Consider the following 22,042-nt stretch of genomic DNA (forward strand, 5'->3'; position numbering starts at 1 on the left):
AAGGCATTGTGATCATCAAGTTACTGATATCTCCTCTGCTAGACTATTATCTTCCTGAAGGAAAGAAAAGGGAGTGGCTTGGACTTCATTTCATTCCCAATGTCTAGCTATTATTTGGTAGTCATTCAAAACTTTAAAAAATAATGAATACAATAGTTAGATTCTTAAGAGCAAATAGTGTTGTCATAGACTCCTATGCAATCTCTTTAAGGTCAACCATAGTGCTTTGCACAACACTAATAGTAATAATAATAATAATAGCAACAACACCATCAACTACTATTGCAACATTAATAGCAGTTGCTGAAATTACTGGAGCATTTGCTATGTACCAGTCTTTGTGGTAAGTGACTTACACAGCTTACAATTCAATTTATCAGTGTTGAGCTGACAAACTTGCTATATGACAGCTGTCACATTGCATAAATTAACAACACTCTCTGGATTAATTGCCAAATACCTTGTCACTTTTCATGATTTAAAACTACTTCTATAGTAAACTGAATAAATTCTCACCATGGTGCCTACAAAATGGCAAAACTGTAAGCAAAATATTTAGTAAGCTTGACTTTCTAGAGACTATTCTTACTCATGATAAATGCATACTGGGCAAGATCCTCATCTAATTGTACATCTTTGCTAGCCAGATTAAATCACATTATCAAAAGTTATCACTGTAATTTTGAGCATACTCATTTTCACAGTCTAAGGAAAAATTCAAATGAATACTTAATTTTTAATTTTTTTAACTTAAATAAAATGATAGGGTTGCAGGTATTATTTTCTGAGTATGCACTCGAACTATTTTTAAATTGAAGTATAACTCACTGACACTATATTAACTCCAAGCTCAACCTAGTGATTCAATATTTCTCTACATTACAAAATGATCACCCTGATAAGTCTAGTTATGATCTGTCACCATACAAATATATTATGATATTATTGACTATATTCCCCATGCTGTACATTTTATTCCCATGATTTATTTATTTTGTAACTAGAAGTTTGTACCTCTTAATCTCCCTCACTTATTTCATTCATCCTCCCACCCTCAGCCCATCTGGAAACCACCTGTTTCACCTCTGTATCAATGACTCTGTTTCTGTTTTGTTATGTTTGTTCATTAGTTATGTTTTTTAGATTCCACATATAAGTGAAATCATACCATATTTGCCTTTCTCAGTATGACCTATTTCACTTGGCAAAATATCCATTAGGTCCACCCATGTTGTCTCAAATGGCAAAATCTCATTCTTTTAAACAGCTATGTAATATATTACATCATCTATTTTGTATATATATATGTGTGTGTATATATATGTATATGACATCTTTATCCATTAATCTACTGATGAGCACTTAGGTTGCTTTCATGTCTTGACTATTTTAAATAATGCTACAGTGAACATAGGGGTGCACATGTCTTTTTGAATTAGTGTTTTTGTTTTCTTCAGATAAATACCCAGGAGTAAAATGCTGAATCACATGGTAGTTCTATTTTTAATTTTTTAAAGAACCTCTATACTATTTTCCATATTGGCTGCACCAATTTACATGCCTCCAAACAGTGCATAAATGTTCCCTTTTCTGCACAACCTCACCAACACTTATTTGTTGTCCTTTCAATAACAGCCATTCTGATAGATGTAAGGTGATATCTCACTGAGGTTTTGGTTTGCATTTCCCTGATGAGTAATGATGTTGAACATCCCTGCGTCTGTTGGCCATCTGTATTTCTTCTTTGGACAAATGTCTATTCAGTTCCTCTGTTCATTTTTTAATCAGCTTATTTGTTTTCTGATGTTGTATAAGTTCATTGAATATTTGGATATTAACCTCTTACCATATATATCATTTGCAAATATCTTCTCCCATTCAGTAGGCTGCCTTTTCTTAGTGTTTATAGTTTCCTTTGCTCTGGAAAAGCTTTTTAGTTTGATGTAGTTCCATTTGTTTATTTTTGCTTTTGTTGCCCTTGCATGAGGAGATATACCAAATATATATATACACATATACATGTATATTGTTAAGACCAGTGTCAAAAACATACTGCCTATGCTTCCTTCTAGGAGTTGTATGGTTTCAGGTCTTACATTTGAGTCTTTCATCTATTTTGAGGGTTTTGCTTTTGTTTTTTGTTTTTTTTTGTATATGATATGAGAAAATAGTCCAGTTTAATTATTTTGAATGTAGTTATTCAGTTTCTCAACATCATTTATTGAAGAGGCTGTTTTTCCCATTGTATATTCTTGCTATTTTTGGTCATAGATTAATTGATCATGTAAGTATGGGCTCATTTCTGGGCTCTCTATTCTGTTTCATTGATCTATGTGTCTGTTTTTGTGCCAGTATCATACCATTTTGATTACTGTAGCTTTGTAGTATAGTTTGAAATCACGGAGCTTTTACCTCTAAACTTGTTCTTCTTTCTCAAGGTTGTATTGGCTTTTCAAAATCTTTTGTAGTTACACACAAATTTTAGAATTATTTTTCATAGTTCTGTGAAAAATGTCATTGGAATTTTTATAGGTATTGCATTGAACCTGTAGATTAACTTGGGTAGTATGTTCATTTTAGCAACATTAATTCTTCCAATCCATGAGCACAGTGTATCTTTCTGTGGATTTGTGTCAAAATCAATTTCTTTCATCAGTGTCTTACAGTTTTCTGAGTAAAGGTCTTTTTACCTCCTTGGTTAGATTTATTCAGGGGTATGTTATTTTTTGATGCAAATGTAAGAGTAAATTGTTTTCTTAAATTCTCTTTCTGATAGTTTCTTTTTAATGTATAGAAATGTAACAAAATTGTGTATATTAACTATTCCCACAACTTTACTGAATTTATTTATGAGTTCTAATATTTTTTGGCAGTGTCTTTAGAATGCTCTATAGTATTGTGTTATCTGCAAACAGTGACAGTTTTACATCTTCCTTTCCATTTTGGATTCCTGTTAGTTCTTTTCTTTGTCCGACTGCTGTGAGTAGGACTTCCAATACTATGTTGAATAAAAGTGATGAGAGTGGGCATTCTTTTCTTGTTTCTTATCTTAGAGGAAATGCTTTTAGCTTTTCACCATTGTGTTTGTTACCTGTGGGCTTGTCATATAAAGCTTTTATTACATTGAGGTATGGTCCCTCTATACCACATTCTTGAAAATTTTGGTCATAAGTGGATGTTGAATTTTGTCATAAGCGTTTTCTTCATCTATTGAGATAATCACATGAGTTTTATTTTTCAATTTGTTAATGTGAGGTGTTGCAATGATTGATTTGCATATATTGAACTATCCTTTCATCCTTGGGTAAATCCTACTTGATTAGCGTTTATGGTCCTTTTAATGTGTTGTTGAATTAAGTTTGCTAATATTTTGTCAATGATTTTTGCATTTATATTCTTCATTGATGTTGACCGGTAATTATCTTTTTTTTTTATTTTGGTGGTGTCTTTGTCTAGTTTAGGTGTTAGCATGTTGCTGTTCTCTTGGAACGACTTTGTAAGCATCCCTTCCTCTTGAATATTTTGGAGTAGTTTGAGAAGGATATGTATTAATTCTTCTCTAAATGTTTGGTAGAATTCACTTGTAAAGCCTTCTGGTCCTAAACTTCTTTTTTTCAGTTCTGGTTCAGTTTAATTACTCATAACTTGTCTGTTCATATTCTCTATTTCTTCCAGACATAGTCTTAGGATACTGTACATTTTTAGGATTTTATTCATATCAATCAGGTTGTCCATTTTATTGACATATAACTGTTTGTAGTAATCTCTTATGATCCTTTGTATTTCTGTGGTGTCAGCTGAAAATTCTCTTTCATTTCTGATTTCATTTATTTTGGGACCTATCTCTCTTTTTCCTTTGACAGGTCTGCCAAAATTTACTAATTTTTTTAATCTTTTCAAAGAACCAGTTCTTAGTTTCATTGATCTTTTCTGTTGTTTTTTTTGTTTGTTTCTATTTTATTTATTCCTGCTTTGATGTTTATTATTTCTTTCCTTCTACTAACTTTGAGTTTTGTTTGTTCATCTTTTTCTAGTTTTTTGATTAGGTCGTTTATGTGAGACTTTTCTTGTTTCCTGAGATGGGCTTTTATCACTATAAAGTTTCCTCTTAGAAATGATTTTGCTGAATCCCATAGATTTTGGATAGTTGTGTTACCATTTTCTTTTATCTCCAGATAATATTTGATATCCATCTTGGTTTTTTCAGTGACCCATTGTTTGTTTAGTGCCATATTGTTTAGCCTTCATGTGTTTGTGTTTTTTGCATTTTTTCCTCTATAGTTGATTTCTAGTCTCATAGCACTGTGGTCAGAAAAGATGCTTGATATCATTTCAATCTTCTTGAATTTATTAAGATATATTTTGTGGCCTAGCATGTGATCTATCCTGGAGAATATTCCTGGTGCACTTGATAAGAATGTATTCTGCTGCTTTGGAATGGAATGTTCTCCATATATCTATTAAGTACATGTATTAAGTACATCTAGTCTAATATGTCACTTAAGGCCCTTGTTTCCTTACTGATTTTCTGTCTACATGACCTATCCATTGATATAAGTGGGGTAGTAAACTCCTCTACTATTATTCTGTTACTGTAAATTTCTCCATTTATGCTTACTAGTATCTTGTGCATGTATTTATGTGCTCCTATATTGGGTACCTTTATATTTATAATTCTTATATCTTCTGCTTCATCTGTTCATCATTATATAATGTTCTTCTTTGTCTCTTGTTACAGTCTTTGTTGTAAAGTCTATTTTATCTGATATAAATATTGCTACCCCAGCTTTCTTTTCATTTCCATTTGTATGGTACACTTTTTTTCCATTCCTTCACTTATGGTCTGTGTTAGAATTGAAGTGAGTCCCTTATGGCAATATATATATGTGGGTCTTGCTTTTTTTTTAATCCATTCAGCCACTCTTTTGATTGGAACATTCACTTCATTTATATTTACAGTAATTATTTATTGGAATGTTAATCTCTTTCTTGTCGTTTAGCTCTTTTCCCTTTGATTTGATGACTCTCTTTAGTGTTATGTGTGGGTTCCTTTCTCTTTTTTTTGTGTTTGCATATATTATATAGTTGTGGTTTGTGCTTACTATGAGGTGTGTATAAAACAATATGTACATTACATGATTAAGTTAATGATCTTTTTACATTTGAATTCAATGTAACAACCATTCATTTTCACTCCCTGCAGCCAATTTAGTGTTTTTGACCTTATATTTTACAACTTTTTGTTTTGTGTATTCCTTAACTACTTATTGTGAATATAGATTATTTTACTAACTTTTTCTTTTAAACTTCCTACTAGCTTTGCAGGTGGGTTTGATCTACTACCTTTCCTGAATATTTGCCTTTAGTCATGGGATTTTTCTTTTCTAATTTTCATATTTCTAGTGGTCATCTTTTCTTTTCCACCTTGAGAAATCCACTTAATATTTCTTGTAAAATCATTTTAGTGGTGCTAAACTCTTTCATTTTCTGTTTGTCTATAAAACTCTTAATTTCTTCTTCAAATCTGAGTGATAGCATTTCTGAGTAGATAATTCTTGTTTGTAGGCTTTTTCCTCTTATTACTTTAAATATTGTACCACTCTTTCTGGTTTGCAAAGTCTCTGCTGAAATGTCAGCTGATTGTCTTATGGGAGTTCTCTTGTATGTAACTAATTGCTTTTCCTTGTTGCTTTTAAGATTAGCTCTTTGTCTGCATTTTATGCCATTTTTATTATAATGTGTTTATTGTGGACCTCTTCTGAATTGATCTTGTTTGGGAATCTCTGTGCTTCCTGGACCTGGATGGCTCTGTCCTTTCCCAGGTTAGGGAAGTTTTCAGCTATTATGTCTTCATATAAGTTTTCTGCTCCTTTTTGTCTCTCTTCTCCTTTTGGGAGCTCTATAATGTGAATATTAGTTACACTTGATATCGTACCCAAGGTCCCTTAAAAAATCTTAATTAAAATTTTAATTTATTATGTTTTTCTTTTTTCTGTTCAGCATGGGTGATTTCCACTACTCTGTTTTCCAGTTCACTGATCTATTCCTCTGTATATCATCGAATCTACTTGACTCCTTCAAGGGTATTTATTTCAGTTATTGTATTCTTCAGCTGTTTGGTTCTTGTATATATTTTCTAACTCTGTTAAGCTTCTGTATGTCTGTGTTCATCCAGTCTTCTCATTGAGCATCTTTATGATCATTATCTTAAACTCCTTATTGGGTAGAATCTTTATCTCCATTTTCCCTAGCTCTTCTTTGTTTTTATCTTGTTCTTTTGTTTGGAGCATATTCTTCTGTTGTCTCATTTTGCCTAATTTTCTGTTTTTATTTCTATGTACTAGGTAGTTTGTTAATATTTCCTGATCTTGGAAAAATGGCCGTATGTTGGAGATGCTATGGGGCTCAACAGTACACTCCTCTCTGGTCACCAGAGCTATATACTCTAGGGGTGCCCCTGTGTGGGCTTCATGAGACCTTCTGTTGTAGTGGGGACAAGTACTGTGGCTCATTAGTAGGTGGAGCTGCCCTCTAACATATTTGGCTATCAGGCTCTGCTTCATACTGAAGCTGTCAGCAACTGGTACCCTGTGCAGCTGGCTGCCTGGCCTGAGGCATCTCAGGGCTGGTGCCTGTCCACTGGTGGGTGGTGCTGGGTCCTGGTAGTGGGGGCCCAGGTGGTAGGGCCCAGGACTGGAGCCAGCCTGCTAGTGGGTGGGGCTGAGTCCTTGGCCCACTATTAGTTGGGGCTTGGTCCTTACACTGTTGTTGCTCAGCTCAGGAGATCCTGGGACTTGTGCCAACTGGTGAGTGGGTAGGTGAGCCCCGAATGCTTATGAGCTACAGGGAGGATTCCAAAGTTGTGCTTGTCAGCACCAGTGTGCTCGTGGTAGAATGGGCTCCCCAAATGGTTGCAGCCTGCATCTGTATCTCCAGTGGGAATCCCAGTTGTCACCTGCCCCTAAAGGCGACTCTCTAAGATCAGCACTTGGGTCTGCCCTAGGCTCTTTTCAAATTACTGCCTCTACACTCATCGGCAGAGTGTGTGAGAATTTGTGGGCCTCCTTTAAGTGCATAGCCTCTGTTTCTTACAGCCATTTTCCTCTCTCATACACAAGCCACATTTACCTTTAAAGTCAGATATTCTGGGGGCTCATCTTTCCATTGAAGGACCCCCAGGCTGTGGAGACCAATGTGGGGATCAGACACTGTTCCTTGGTGGAGAACTCTTGAAATTGTGATTATTCTCCCATTTGGGGTTTGCCTACCTGGACTGTAGGTCTTGACTCTATTGCGTCTCCACCCATTATACCCATCTGGTTGTGGTTTCTTCCTTAAAGCTTTAGTTGCTGAAAATCTTTTCTTCAGGTTGTTCTCATTGATAGTTGCTCTGTAAATAGTTGTAATTTTGGTACGCTCATGGGGGAAGGTGAGCTCAGAGTTTTCATACTCTATCATCCTACCCACACCTCCCACTGTATACTTTAATAACTTTTTACTACCTATATTTTTGAAAATAATATGGCTTCCCCATTATTTGATGTACTACAGCCTTCACAGATATCTATCTTTTGTTGTGCAACTCTATTTTGAACTATTATATGTGTATGCAACATTATCACAATAGTACACATTTAAAAAACCACTCACAATTCCATCATTTAAGATTTGTCTAACATCACTTTTCTATAATTTCTATGGCTTATCAACACACATATTTCAAATGCTGCAATTCATGATACATAAAATTTTATGTTTTACTATTTTATTTGTGTTTACATCATAATCATGTCTCATTGTTTCATATATTCTCTTTAATTCACCCTTCAAGTCATTGCATTACATTCCACTGAGTTGATGTACTATTATTTGCTACACCACTACCATATTACTGAATAATTTTGGTTGCTTCAAACATCTTTTCCTATTGGCAAGAAAGCTGTAATAAATACCATTGTTCATTTTAGACTTACTTCATTATTTCAGGATGAATTGCCATGCATGGGATTACTAATTTTAAATCTATGCACATTTCCTATTTATTGTAAGAGATATTAATGCTCTAGCTTAAACCTGAAATCTTTTTTTTCCAATCTTACTCATAATTATGTAAATAAACACAATATAATGCACTGAAACTTTAAAGTATCATAAGCACATAGAGAGGAATGAATAAAACAGTCAAGAACCTCCCTTATAAAAGTTAAATGTAGACAAGACAGGGTTAAAAGTAAAAAACACTAATCATTTAATAAATATGTATGGGCCAGATACTGCTAATTAATTTTAATCCTATGAGTTACTTTTTTATGTCAAGAAAATTATTTTTCAATTATATTCTAAGTGGTTAGTAGAAAGACTATATTTCAATTTTTTACTATGGTTCAGAATATCTTTCTTAACATTGTTAGTAGTGTAATTTTTTCCTGTTGATTTTCATGGAAGTTTTCAAGTAGATTGTTACATAATTTACAAATAATGAGAACTTTGCACTCCACTTTGTCTTAGATATTTATACATGTTAAGACTGTCTTGCAAAAGATAAAATAAACAGGTGTTTTAAGAAATTTTGAAGTGCTGACTCAATGTTTAACTTACTTCACATAACCCACAAAGCAAACTGATAATCACAATACTACTAACTGAAAGTTTAAAAAGGGAATGGAAAGAATAAAGTTTCATTTTTGCTTTACAGAAATATGAGGTTAAAAGTTGTATAGTCACAAATGCCAAATATGAAGGAAAAAATTGGGAGAAGTGCTGTTTTCATAACTTCTAAAATTAAAAATAAACCCGACCTTCATGTGCAGTATAAATCTTGAACTAAACATACGTTAAGGTTAAAGTGATTTGAACCATATATGGTGAATATGAGAACTTTCTTTGTAAAACTCTCAATATAAAGATATAGATTATGACAAACATGGAACAAGAAAATATATATCTTTGACACTGAAAATATTTAGATCAATAATTGTAGAATAGGAAGAGTCATATTGCTATGGAGTGAAATGATTTTTCAATTAGTTCGCAATATACTTTCAAAAAACATTTTTTCATGACTATATAGGATCACCCTAATCATACTATAAATTAATAACAAAATAAAATGTACATGATAAAACATATTTTAGTCTCCAAAATATGCACTATATATATATTTTAAATGTTCTGTTTTATACTATTAATAAAAATGGTTTTATTGAATCTAAAACAAGTATCCAAATTTGTGCTTAAAATGTTTATGGTTACCCCAAAATAAAGTGCCTAGAGAAGAAATTGGAAACTCAGGTGACTATGAATCCATTCTACCGAATTCTTATATATGTGCTACAACAGCTTAAGCAGTCAGAAATATCAATAAAAAAATTTAAATGTTTCAAGGAGTAAATTTTAAATCATAATTAAATACAAGTATTTTGAAAAAATTAATATTGACATTAAAATGCAGTATTACACATAATTCCAGTTGCTGCCTAAAATGTTTACCTAAAATATTTGAAATACTATGATTTTGTGGTGCAAGGAAATTTTATTTAATTCTCTGCCTATACTGTGTTGGCAATTTCTCACTTTGTCCTAATGTGAGTCTAGCCCCAGTTATAAAGTACTATTAATATTATCAGGTAATACTTCCTGGCAGTACAGAATTAAGCTCTGACACAGAGTAATTTTAGATTATTCTGTTCTGTGCAATTTCTCTAAGTATTTTTGTTTCTTTGTTTGTAAAATACTTTTTGAATACTCTGCTAACAAAATATTTTTAATCATTTTAGGGAGTCATATGATATAAACAACAAAAATAAAAAAGTCTTCCATTCCTTTCCCTTATATCTTAAGAATTAGAGCCATTTTTTGTGATCTTTATTCAGTTAAAAGTTACTTTTTAAGATAATTTCAAATAACATGGGAATTTGAGTTAATGAATATAACGAGTAATTCAAAATGCCAAGTCTGTCTTGTTATATAATAGCTACCATTTCCTGAACTTACTACATACCTATGGTGGAATTTATTAGCCATTGTGGAATGTAAGTTATTTAACAAATATTTATTGTCTACTATGTTCAGAGCACTGTGCAATTCAGCAGTAAATAGAGGAGTAGATACAGTCCTTGCTTGGAGCCTATGACAAGAAAGATCTGACTCCAAGTTTATCTCTAACGTCTAGAGATAGGATTTTAAGTATTATCCTATACTGATGTAAACAATGACACACCACTGTGCAATGGGAATGAGTGAATCATTAAGTTGAGAGCTGGGAGAGAATTCATCCAACTGTAAAAGACAAATCAATTCTTTGGGGTCACAAAAATGGCACAAAATTTATATAACTCACAATAAACGTTTCTGAATTTCTACAAATATTGTTCCCTTTCATATATCTAGCCCCATGTGGACCTATGTAACAACAGACAGTTTGGACAGTACTAGAGGTTGGAGAGAGTCTTCTGACTTTTACACATAGCAGCAAAAATCTAGAAGATAATGTGAATATTTGGTATTTGATAGGGAAAGACCTGCAAAGACAAGAAAGCCTGGCAAGTTCAAGGAACAGAGGGGAGACAGGTGTGCCTGGAATTGAGTGAGTAAAAGTGATTGGAGTAAGAAAATGGAGGTGATATCAGAGGGGAGAGTGAAAAGGGCTGATCATGGAGCCTTGTGGGCACCTGAAATAAATTTTTTTCCCCCCAACTTTATTGTGGTACTATTGACAAATAAAAATTGTATATATTTAAAGTGCACAACTTGATGATTTGATATAAGTATACATTGTGAAATGATTACCTACAATCAAACTAATAAGCATATCCATCACCTCACATAGTTATCAATCTGTGTATGTATGTGTATGTGTGTGTGTGTGTGTGTGTGTGTGTGTGTGTGTTTGTGGTGAGAACACTTGAGATTTACCCTCTTAGCTAATTTCAGGTATATGATGCATTATTTGTTTATAGTCACCATGCTACTCCATCTTATAACTGAAATACATCTTATAAATGAAAGTTTTACCTTTTGACAAACATCCCCCACTTCTCCACCCCTCAGCCCCTGGTAACCACCATTCTACTCTCTGTTACTATGAGTCTAACTTTTTCACATTCTACATATAAGCGAGATAATGCAATATTTGTCTTTTTGTGTCTGGCTTATTTCCCTAAGCATAATGTTCTCTAAATTCATCCATAGCCTCACAAATGGCAGGATTTCCTTCTTCTTTTAAGGTGAATAATATACCATTGTATATATATGTATATGTATACGTCACACTTTCTTTATCTACTCATCTTGTTGACACTTAGCTTGTTTCCATACCTTGGCTACTGTGAATAATGCTGTAACGAACATGGGAGTGCAGATACCTCTTTGAGATAGTGTTCCCCACCCCGTTTGGATACATACCAAGAAGTGGGATTGTTTGATAGGAACCTTGGCAGACATTGAAGGGTTTTAGACAGTGCGGTTATATGATCTGATGCATGATTTTACAGGATCATTCTGCATGCAGAACTGACAATAGGCTGGAAGGATGGGGCAAGGGAGGAAACAAGGGAACGAATGTGGAGGATATTCCAATATGAAGGTGAGATGTGATGGTACCTTTGGCTAGGACTGTGGCAGTGGAGGGGGAGAAAAGTGGGTGCCAACAGGATTTGGCTTTATCCTTAGGTTTTATTTACTAAATAAATGGGACGATGGAGTTGCCCTTATTTTGAATGGAAAAAGAGAAGCAGGGGAGTAGGTTCATAAAGGAAGATCAGTAGCTCAAGTTTAAGTATGTTGAATTTGGCATCTGAGTGGAGAGGTCAAGTAGGAACCTTAGTATGCAACTCTCAAGTGCTTCCTCTCCTCACTTCTCTGAGCCTATAGGTCTGTATGTTGGATATTTCAAAGCTGACCAAAGATATTCAGTGATTTTGACATTTGGGTTTTCTTCTTATTCTGGATCACACTGCTTATTGGTAAGTTACCACCTGGACTCCACAGTTATTTCTATTATCTTATTATTCCCAGGCTTAAGCCAATATTCTCTTAAGTATAAAGGGCCATTATTGTTCTCTGTTTTGTGGGCTTCAATTTAAAGGAACAATTTCTGATTGATAATTACACGTTGTCCTTTCCCTGACAAAATTTAAGCATTTTAAAGGAAAAATCATATTTTCAACTTTTAATTCCATAAGTTCAATGGCATACATACAGAAAAGGCAAAATATACACTTGAAAAATTGAAGAAATATTCTGTGTGAGTAATGTGATATAGTTATACAAGTGATGTGAGAAAGGCACAGTTCCAGATTTCAAGGACAATAAAGTTGAAACAGAGGAATATTCAACAAAGGAAGAAACATTTTAAAATAAAATAAAAATGAATGAAAGGAGCAAATATTGCTCCATGGGAGATGTGTAGCATAGAATAAGAAACGAATTGACATTAAATACCAAGAGATTATAAACTACTGAATAGAAGAGTCACAAAGTTCAATTCTGATCAATTGAAAGGAGTTTAGTCACAAATCAACATTATGGAAATATAATTTATCTCTTTGAACAAGTATCTTTCTTCTCACTCTCTCATATAACATCTTTTCTTTTATGAAACAAAACTGTATTGCACATGAAATTGGATCATACTTTGTACTTACTAGACTTGGTTAAATGTACTTTCAGTTAACTAGTGTTAATAAATCTGTTTCTATGGAAATAATGATAACTATGATTCTTCAGTAGGTGGTTGTAAATGAAGCTGGTCATATTTAAGAACAAATCATTTTGTGACAAATGAACAGACAAACATTTGACAAAGTAAAAGGAACCAAATGATTTCTGGTTTTTTTCCTTCTTTTTCTTTTCCTTTTTTTTGAATAAATGATGAAATGCTTTCTTTACTCAGGGCTGTGAGCTTGGTTTTCTATATTAATTGTGAAGACCCTTTACTGTATTTCCTTGAATGCTCTTCCATACAGCTTTCACTTTTGCCTCTTAACACTATCCTTTCTAGCTCCAGTTTAAAGCACTGACTTTTGCTTGTTCCCTTTGATGTAAAGAACTAGTCAGTAGTCCAATGGAATCATCCTTTTTCTTTTCTTTTGCCTTTTTTTTTTCTGAGCTCTAAGAACTTTAGGTGCTGTTTATAGTTTTTCTTACTGTCCTCAGCTTTAAGAAGAATATATATATTTAACACTGCATTCTTCCATACATAACAATATACAGTGTACTGAAACATATCCTCTACAAGGTTGACTAATTCTGCTTTCCATTCTCTTTCATACCACAATAACTAAATATTCAATGTTTTTATCTTGTCCAAAGGAACTTTGAGAGTATTCATTTGAACAATCAGATTTTGTTATTGTTGTGAACCCAGTCACAACAGCAGCTTACACTCTTCAGGGAACACTCTTAAAAATCACCTTCTGTAAAGTAAGGGCAGAGCTTCTTCTGTTATTGCTATTTTGTTTCTCTGTTCCTTGGCACTTTTTTTTGATTTTCATTTTCTCTCTTTAGGTTTTTACTTTCCCCAAAGATTATGAAGCTGCATGGAAAGCTTAACTTTCTCATGCATAAATAAATAATATATGAAAATGGTATTTATAATAATATATTATATAAAAATATACATTTATATATAATATATAAAATATATTGTATATATATATAATTTATTTATATTCCCATATAGAAAGTATATCCAGGTGAAGTCACTATAAATAAATGAGTGCTTGGGAAGCTCAATGTATATCAAATCCCCTAAGAAGAAGATTGCTACCCAAAGATTTATGCTGAAACTCCTATTTAAAAAAAAGTCTCCTTCCAATTAGAAAACAAAATTACTTGATGATATTACCTTTTATTTATATCTATATTTTCTTATTTTTTACTTAAAAATCATACATATAGAATTGAAGTAAATAATACTCATGGAGATCTTGGGCAAGGAATAATGAACTACCAGAATGAAATACATTCAGTAATGTCCTATCTGTTGATTACTGTTGTATAAACATGATATAGCTATAGTTTCATTAAATGCATATTATACTGAGATCCCTATTCATTTGCTCGGGCACCACAAAGTCCATACGAACCAATCCCTACTCTGAAGTTTATAATCTAGTGAAGAAGCACATTAAAATGAGAAATAGAGAATATAGAAATAAAAAGCATGCTAATTGGATGTAGAGAATAAATATAAAAATCACTAGAAAGAGATTTGGGGTTGAAGAATAGTTAAAGAGGTTGGGACATGTGGAAGATGTTGAGAATGGAAGTTATGGATAAGCAGAGACTGGCAGAGAGGCCTGAGGTAGTAAAACTAATGTGAAATGAGTGTAGTGGTTAAGGGTTGAGGAGATAAAGAGGTTTCCAGTTTGCATAAAGAATTAGTAATGAAGAAAAGTAGAAAATTGTTACATTATTAAAAGTGTGATCAAAGAGTGGGTGATCTTAAAATGTACTTGAAGGGATAGCCATAAAGGAACAAACTATAAAAACTAATGGTGATCATATTGAAGGAACATTTAAAAAGTAGGTGTGCACAAGACAGACTGACAGAGAGTAACTTCAGGCGGGAAGATCAGGTATGGGGAAAACGACGTTAATTTAGAAGTGAAGGTAGTCTAGATCATGTAGGTATATAGAGAGAAGTTAAAAGGCCAGCAGTCATTAACAGAGAAAAGCAAGATTTGGGGGGCTCAATCAATGTGGATGCCCTCCCACAGCCTTCCATGGCAGGTGCAGAACCTCTGTGTGAAGCACTCTCAACCACCTGTCCACTCTGAAAACTTAGAATGTAAGCTCCAAGAAACTAAGGTCTAGCCTGTAGTTTGTGTGTGTGTGTGTGTGTGTGTGTGTTTTAACTGCTACACTGCCAGTGCCTAAAACAGAGCCTCACAACATGAGTTTAATAAATATTTCTTGAATATTTACTATTTTAAAATATATCTTAAAATCCACCTTTCTTTTGAAGCTTTCCCTACCTCTTTCAGTTAGTAAAACTTAAGGTGGAAGACATAGGTTTCTGGAATCAAGTAGACCTGTATTCAACTACTGACTACTTAAATTTTCTGATTTTCAGTTTTGTTTTTTTTTTTTTTTTTTTTTCAGTACACAGGCCTCTCACTGTTGTGGCCTCTCCCGCTGCAGAGCACAGGCTCCCGACGCGCAGGCTCAGCGGCCATGGCCCACGGGCCCAGCCGCTCCGCAGCATGTGGGATCTTCCCAGACCGGGGCACGAACCCGCGTCCCTTGTATCGGCAGGCAGACTCTCAACCACTGCGCCACCAGGGAAGCCCTGATTTTCAGTTTTCACATTTGTAAAACAGAGAATACTATTCATCTTGCAGTGTTATTATAAGGCTTAGAGATTACCAATGTAAAGTGCCTAGCTTACATTCAGGTACATATTAGTTACCCAATCCACGTAGCTATTAACTAGGAGCAGGTGTCACTCAATCATCCTCTTTTCCCTTTGATCAAATCTTGTATATTTCTGATTTATAACATTTATCACTTTGCACTAGAGTTAATATGTCTATCTTCTCTCCCGCAGTAAATCAACATTTTAGTACGTCAAATACCAATCTTTTTAATGTGCGTAAGAAGTGTCTCTCAAAATTCAGCATAAGCCTTTTCTCAGTCAAGTTGTTTTGACCTACTCAACTGGACTTCAGTTCTTTCTCTTCATGTCATTTCCTCCTGTATCTTAAAAGTACTTAGGTTTATGTTTGTCTTCACTCCTGGAGTATGAGCTCCATAAAGACTGGGGTGTTACTTTCTATTCATACATCCTGGGGACCTGGTAAACTACCCTGGGCATACATACTCATTATATGAAAGAGGAGATGAGTACAAAAATTATACAGAAGATATCTTCTACAGAACCTATTCTCAGAAAGAGAGGAGGGGCTAGTGAAACAAAGAAATTAAATGCAGACAGAGTTTAGGAACTCTGTCCTGCAGAGAGTTTTGATTAAGGAATCCAAGGTGCCATGAGAGTTTAGAGAAGCAGGCCTTACTCATGTTTCTTTATACACTTGCTTTGACATTGAAAATAGTGGCCACTGTATTTTATTTGAGAATTGGTCTGTGTGCTTGTTACTCATTCCTGATTCCAAGAACCAGCCATCACAGGATCTTTTTTTGTCAATCAGAGCACTCACTAATCTCCCACAATGTGCAGAGCAAAAAGTTGGTAAAAATGATCATTAGACATGAAGATACTGGTCTCTTCTGAGATTGGCAATCTAATTAGACAGACAAGAAGAATGAAATGAATGTACCCAGAGTCAATTTCATATCTTATTCTCAGATAAAGTTGACACCACTTTGGTGATATCAGCATATCAAGGTACAAAGCTTGGATGTGGAAATTCAGCCAAAACAGTGAAAAAAAAATCTTTCAGTTGTCATTTGGTGTCTTGTAGAATAAACAAATTAATGCATTTTGTGTTCATTTCAACTAGTTGCTGTGGGCTTAGCCACAATGAGTATGAGTATATGTGTATATCTATCTATATATATATAGATAGATATACACATATATATATAGTAAGCCTTTTTTCTTTACTCCTTGAATTTAAACTTATTAATCTACTTAAATTAAAGGGGAGATATCTAACTAAGCACTGCAGGGCATTTATAAAATTCAAAAATCTATTCATGTGTTTGAAGAAAAGCATTGATTTTTTTCCAGGAAATTATGATGCTCTTGTGCATATTATATTAAATCAAATCTTAATTTCCAATATAGGAAATAAAGTACTTTGCCTATTAAAAATTATGTAATATCTATATTTTCAAAGTATGGCCTCTGGTAGATAGGATAAGTAGGGCAATATTTCAATATTTATTGATACATGTCTAATGAAAAAGAGAGCACATTATTTTATTTTTAAATGGATGATATTGGTAAAATGTAGCTATTTTAGTGCCCTAATACCAACATAAATCTTACAGTTTTCATTAATCTTTAAGATTGGTTTATAAACATTGAGGGTAAAATATTTTTCAGTATTACATTACATTCACTTTTTAGTATATATAATTTATTTTGATACACTGTTTTTTAGTGTTATTGTTGGAGAACTCAACGTCACTGAAAAGCACATTTAGCAAAATGTAAAATTAGTTTTAGCTTGTAACCTTTTAAAAAACAATGTAAATTAGATAGCTATAAATGCGTGCCTAAAGAAAACAACAAAATGTATATGTAAAATCAAAGTGATGGTCTCATAGAGGAGATTTAACGTAAATGGCTACCAGTAGACCCTGAACAAAATGATCAATACTCCTCTTAAAAAAAAATGCTTTAACTGTCTAGTGAAATTATAAGGATCTCATAAAGATGTGCAAACCAAAGATAGAGTAGCTGCAGTACGCCTGGAAGTGGCTAAGCTCCCAAGCAAATCATCTCTATTAGTTCCTATTCATGATTTAAATTATGCTTTTTTATCTGTTCATAACATGCAGCACTTTTTAGCCTCACATTTCTAGGCATTTTAGCTTTTGCTGACATAAATGCATTCCCAAAATAGAATGTTACAACAATTTTCTGCTAGACATTTAAGCCCATTTGTGCATTTTATTTTAAGATACTTTTTTTGAAACTTCTAACTGTGAGAGGTCTGGGAAGGTGGTGTTAGAATGAATGAGAACTTGTTTTCTAAAGCGACACTGTAGACACTTGATCTACCGTTAAAAAAAAAAATCACAGCTTCCTACCTTGAAAACAAACATCTCACGGCGAAGAATAGCTAGAGTGTTAAAGTTCCCATCACAGATGTTGGGTTTGGCTCCAGGATAGGAAGGTCTGCCAGTGGGAGGCCGGGGAGGTTTGGGCCGGTCATTCTTCCTTGGGTCAGCTGGAGGATTAGAGCGGTGTGGGGGCACTGTCGGTAGAGGTCTTGTTGGTGGAGGAATCTTGTCAGGTGGACCTTTTGAAAATATGAGGACAGCACTTGGCTCACTTAAAACTGGAATAGTGCTGGAAAATATGCTACATAGGACAATCACTTATCAGTGGAGGGTTCAGACTAAGCAAGTTAAGAGGTCTTTAAGATTGTATACTTCCTGAAAAAACAAACCATCTTACCCAACAAACCATTGCTAAGTCTATCGGAAACTGTCTTTATTGTGCTGAATTCTGGATCCAAGTAACTAGGCCTTCTTTGTTAATTTTTAATGATTTTTAAAATAGCTTCACCACAGCCCTTATTGGAAAGTCTGCTTTCAAATCATTTTTTGGAAGTAGGTAGTGTATTAATTATAAATAAATTAAAATGAATATTGGAACCATGCATGTAAGCTCCACCAAAGTTAATCCTAGATTTTGATAGACGATTCTACGCAAATATTTCTAATATTGTTAATAGTTCATTAACAAATCAAAGTTTATTCTATCCCTATGTATCTAACTGTATTTTATCAACTTTTCCTGACTTTCATTATTTTCTTCTAATGAAATGTTTTCACAGATTGCTAGAAGAGTGTTTCATTTGAATACTGAATCTAAAACACCTATTGATTAAAACACCACTAATAAAATATTAATGTAAAGAAGTATTTCTAAAAAGAGGTTTCTAAATCAAGCCAAAGTTTATAGATGTAATTTGGTACAGATGTAAAGCATCATTTCTCAAGGGATTTATGTTTTTAAAAAGAAATACAGAGCTGTTCACACTTATTATTTAGATATGGAAAGAATACTCTTTTGCAGACCTTCAGTCTAGACTACTAATTCATGAGGTCATGAGAAAGAGCCTCCTTTCAGTTAACTACTTTGGCAGAATTTCTGATGACACACACATAGGCATTGGCTAGCTCATTCAACATATGAGCTATTTAGTTTTGAGTCCCGGACATTTCTCTTTTCTCAGTATCCCCCAAATAAAGAGCAGCACAAAAGTTGACCTTTTTTTCCAAAACTAATGTTAACCTTGAGAGAATGGTCACCACTGAGACATTGAACTTGAAAAATTTATGAATGCAAAACAGATTAGTGAACTTAAACTGTGATATTTAAAAATGCAAATGACATCTTCTGAGTACTGAATATTACAGACAGCATACATTTGTTTTTGTATTGTAAAATGAAAGCTTCACTTCATTAATTTAGTAAAGCATATTCTCTATATGTTAATAATAAATGTCAATTTCTTAACAATTTTGTGTGGAATAAATGTCTTTATAAAGGTCAGTTGTCCTATTGAGGGAGTTAGGATTATAGTAAATATGTGTAATAGTGTTTCTTCCTTTTGTCTTACCTTGCATTCATTGACTGAACCCCATAAATTAAAATTATTTTACTCTACTAGAAATTTATTGTGAATTATGTGTTAGTAAACGTAGCCATTTGTTACCTTTTACCTCTTAGTCAATAATTACATGTTTTTGAGTTCATTTTGTTACATCCATCACACAAGAGTATTTTCAGCATTTTCCAAAGTGATTTGTCTAGCATCTGTCAACCATCAAATATCATAAACTGAGAATCAATCTGTCAGCTTCTACCAAAGTCTCAGTATCTTATATGAAAGCCTTCTATGACTCGTTGTTTTTATTGGTTATATTCATTTATTACATTTTTACCAGAATTTTAAATACTAAAGCTTAACTGACCTTTATTATAATTTCAGGTTTCAATTAAACTCAGTAAGAAAAGTTTATCAGTGCCTAGACTTTCCCATTATCTGCATATTAAGATATCTGGGATTGTTGCCAACCAAACTTGATTGATAGAAGACTTTTGTCAATAGACCAGATTTTTTTTTTCAGTATTTCTCTCTCTAATATACTTAGAGCATCTATCTCAACAAAGAAAACAGAGCAGAAATTCTGCACTTCACTATAGGATTAACCAAATAGAATCAGTGGTAACCTACCATATATTTTCTGGATGCCCTGCAAATCATCATTAGGTAGTTTGAAGTTGTCAGTTTCCATGTACTGGTAAAATGGAGCCATGATGGCAGTAGGGTCATTGGAATGCTCCAGTCCCAGAGCATGTCCCAGTTCATGAACCGCTACAAGAAATAAGTCATTTCCTGTGCAAATGAGAAGAAAAGACACTATTATAACTAATATCCAAGTATAGAATTGACAAGGACAATTGGTGTTATCAAAATTTTACCCAAGAAAAATAAGGGGAACTTTTTATTTCAACTATCAGTGTGATTTTATCATTGGATTATCTATGGGCAAAATCCAATATGTGATTTTAAAAAGGGGGGTTGGTGGTGGGGAGGTGATGATAGTGAAGTCACAGAAATTTAGAAACTGAAAGAGAAGAATAAAGAATAAAAGTTGAAGAAAGAACATTAGCATCAGAAATTGCTACTACTGCTGTTGAAATATTCTTCCAATTAGAAAGCATGTAATATACTATATCTCACTTATGTAACCTTCATAGTGAACATAATTCTAAGAATTCAGCAAAAAATATAGGGTAGTTACAATACCTACTTTTACACAGATGAGTAAATTATGGCATAGAAGGGACAAATCTTGTCAAGAATAGCAAATCTTTATATTTACAGAGCTGTGACAAGAACTTAGGTTATTATAACTCCTAGACTAAGGCTTCTCTTTCTTAGTAGCCTATAATAATGTAAAATAAAAGTCATAGGCTAGCAGTCATGAAAACTAGGAATCTAGTCTTAGCTCTGTAAATACAAATTCTAATCAATTCATACATAATCTGAACAAAACGTATTTATCTTAGAGGGTCTGTTTCTCACTGAAAATAAAAAAAAATCTCTTCCACTAGTAGTAAACGTGCACAGTAAATCTATTTAGCGCAAACTCTCAGAGATACTTTGTCTGACTTTGTTCAGTCAAACCCCTGCTAATGGCCTCTACATGTTGTCCACTCCTGGATCATCATAACTCAGCTCCTGAGGAAAAGAGCCAGTCCTCCATGTATATTTGTAAATTCCAAAAATTTAGTCGAACCACATGAGCATCAATGAGTTGGGACTGTTATTCTTCTGTGGTGACAGATACAAAGAGAAGAAAGAGCCTAAAATTAAAACTCATGATCCCAAAATGTCAAATATAAGAGATTATTATTACCTTAAGAATGCATTTAAAGGAATTAAAGAACATGCCTTAAGGACAAAACAGGGAGTAAAATTATAGGGTGCATATAGGGAAAAATGTATAGTGGGAGAAAGGACAACTTCCGGTAACTGTCTTTGCTTAAATTTTTGTTATTTTTCTACTGCCTGCAAGATAGTTCCACATTCTGCATTGTTGGGAAATGCAGAACAAGTTTGTTTTTAGAGGAGGAATTATAATGATTTGAGGAAGTAAGGACAGAGAGTGGAATTTCACAACTTCAGACAGTGGAGAATAAAAAGGCACAGGAGTTCAGAGATACTGGAGAACAGGATTTTTTTTAAGATGCCACTTTGAGTTAAAAAAAACAAACAATGAAACATGCTATCAGGGATCATCTAGTGAGCATGTGCTAGTCACAGGCAGAGATAAAAAACAGAAGGAAGGAGGGAGTCATTTAATAAGAGATGTAGGAACCGTGAGACTGTTTGTGAGTACGTAAAATAGGGAAAAGACTTCAGGTTGTCTCTCATAGGATACTCACAGGTGAGAGGAAGGTAGGGAGAAGATGAGTCACAGGCATTTTTACATGTCAGACATCTAACACCAACTCTGGAATGAGCACCTCTGTGATTTCATATCAGAGACATCTTTGTTAAGGTACAAATTTGATATAGATGAGACACTGCAACTGCAAATAAGGTGCAAAGTGGTAGGACACATATATGCTCAGCTTCTGGGCATACTCACACCCAGAAAATACATGTAAAATTTGGCTGGAATATGCCATCAGTGGGCTAAAAGTGAAATAATTATTTTTATCAAAAACCGACCTAGGGCTTCCCTGGTGGCGCGGTGGTTGAGAATCCGCCTGTTGATGCAGGGGACACAGTTTCGTGCCCCGGTCCGGGAAGATCCCACATGCCGCGGAGCGGCTGGGCCCATGAGCCATAGCCGCTGAGCCTGCGTGTCCGCAGCCTGTGCTCCG

The 22,042-nt window shown here is 34.0% G+C and overlaps 1 protein-coding gene across 1 annotated transcript in view; it reads right to left on the minus strand.

Annotated features, from left to right (window-relative positions):
* Positions 1 to 22,042, minus strand: part of MMP16 (matrix metallopeptidase 16) — a 347,698-nt gene that overhangs the window by 90,673 nt on the left and 234,983 nt on the right. The window contains exons 5-6 of the mRNA XM_060127594.1: positions 19,881 to 20,042; positions 17,722 to 17,933 (exon numbers count right to left, since the gene is read on the minus strand). Of these exons, the coding sequence (XP_059983577.1) occupies positions 17,722 to 17,933; positions 19,881 to 20,042 (374 nt within the window). The remainder of the gene's footprint in view (positions 1 to 17,721; positions 17,934 to 19,880; positions 20,043 to 22,042) is intronic.

Source organism: Lagenorhynchus albirostris, chromosome 17 (assembly GCF_949774975.1).
Source record: "Lagenorhynchus albirostris chromosome 17, mLagAlb1.1, whole genome shotgun sequence".
In the NCBI taxonomy this organism is placed as follows: domain Eukaryota; kingdom Metazoa; phylum Chordata; class Mammalia; order Artiodactyla; family Delphinidae; genus Lagenorhynchus; species Lagenorhynchus albirostris.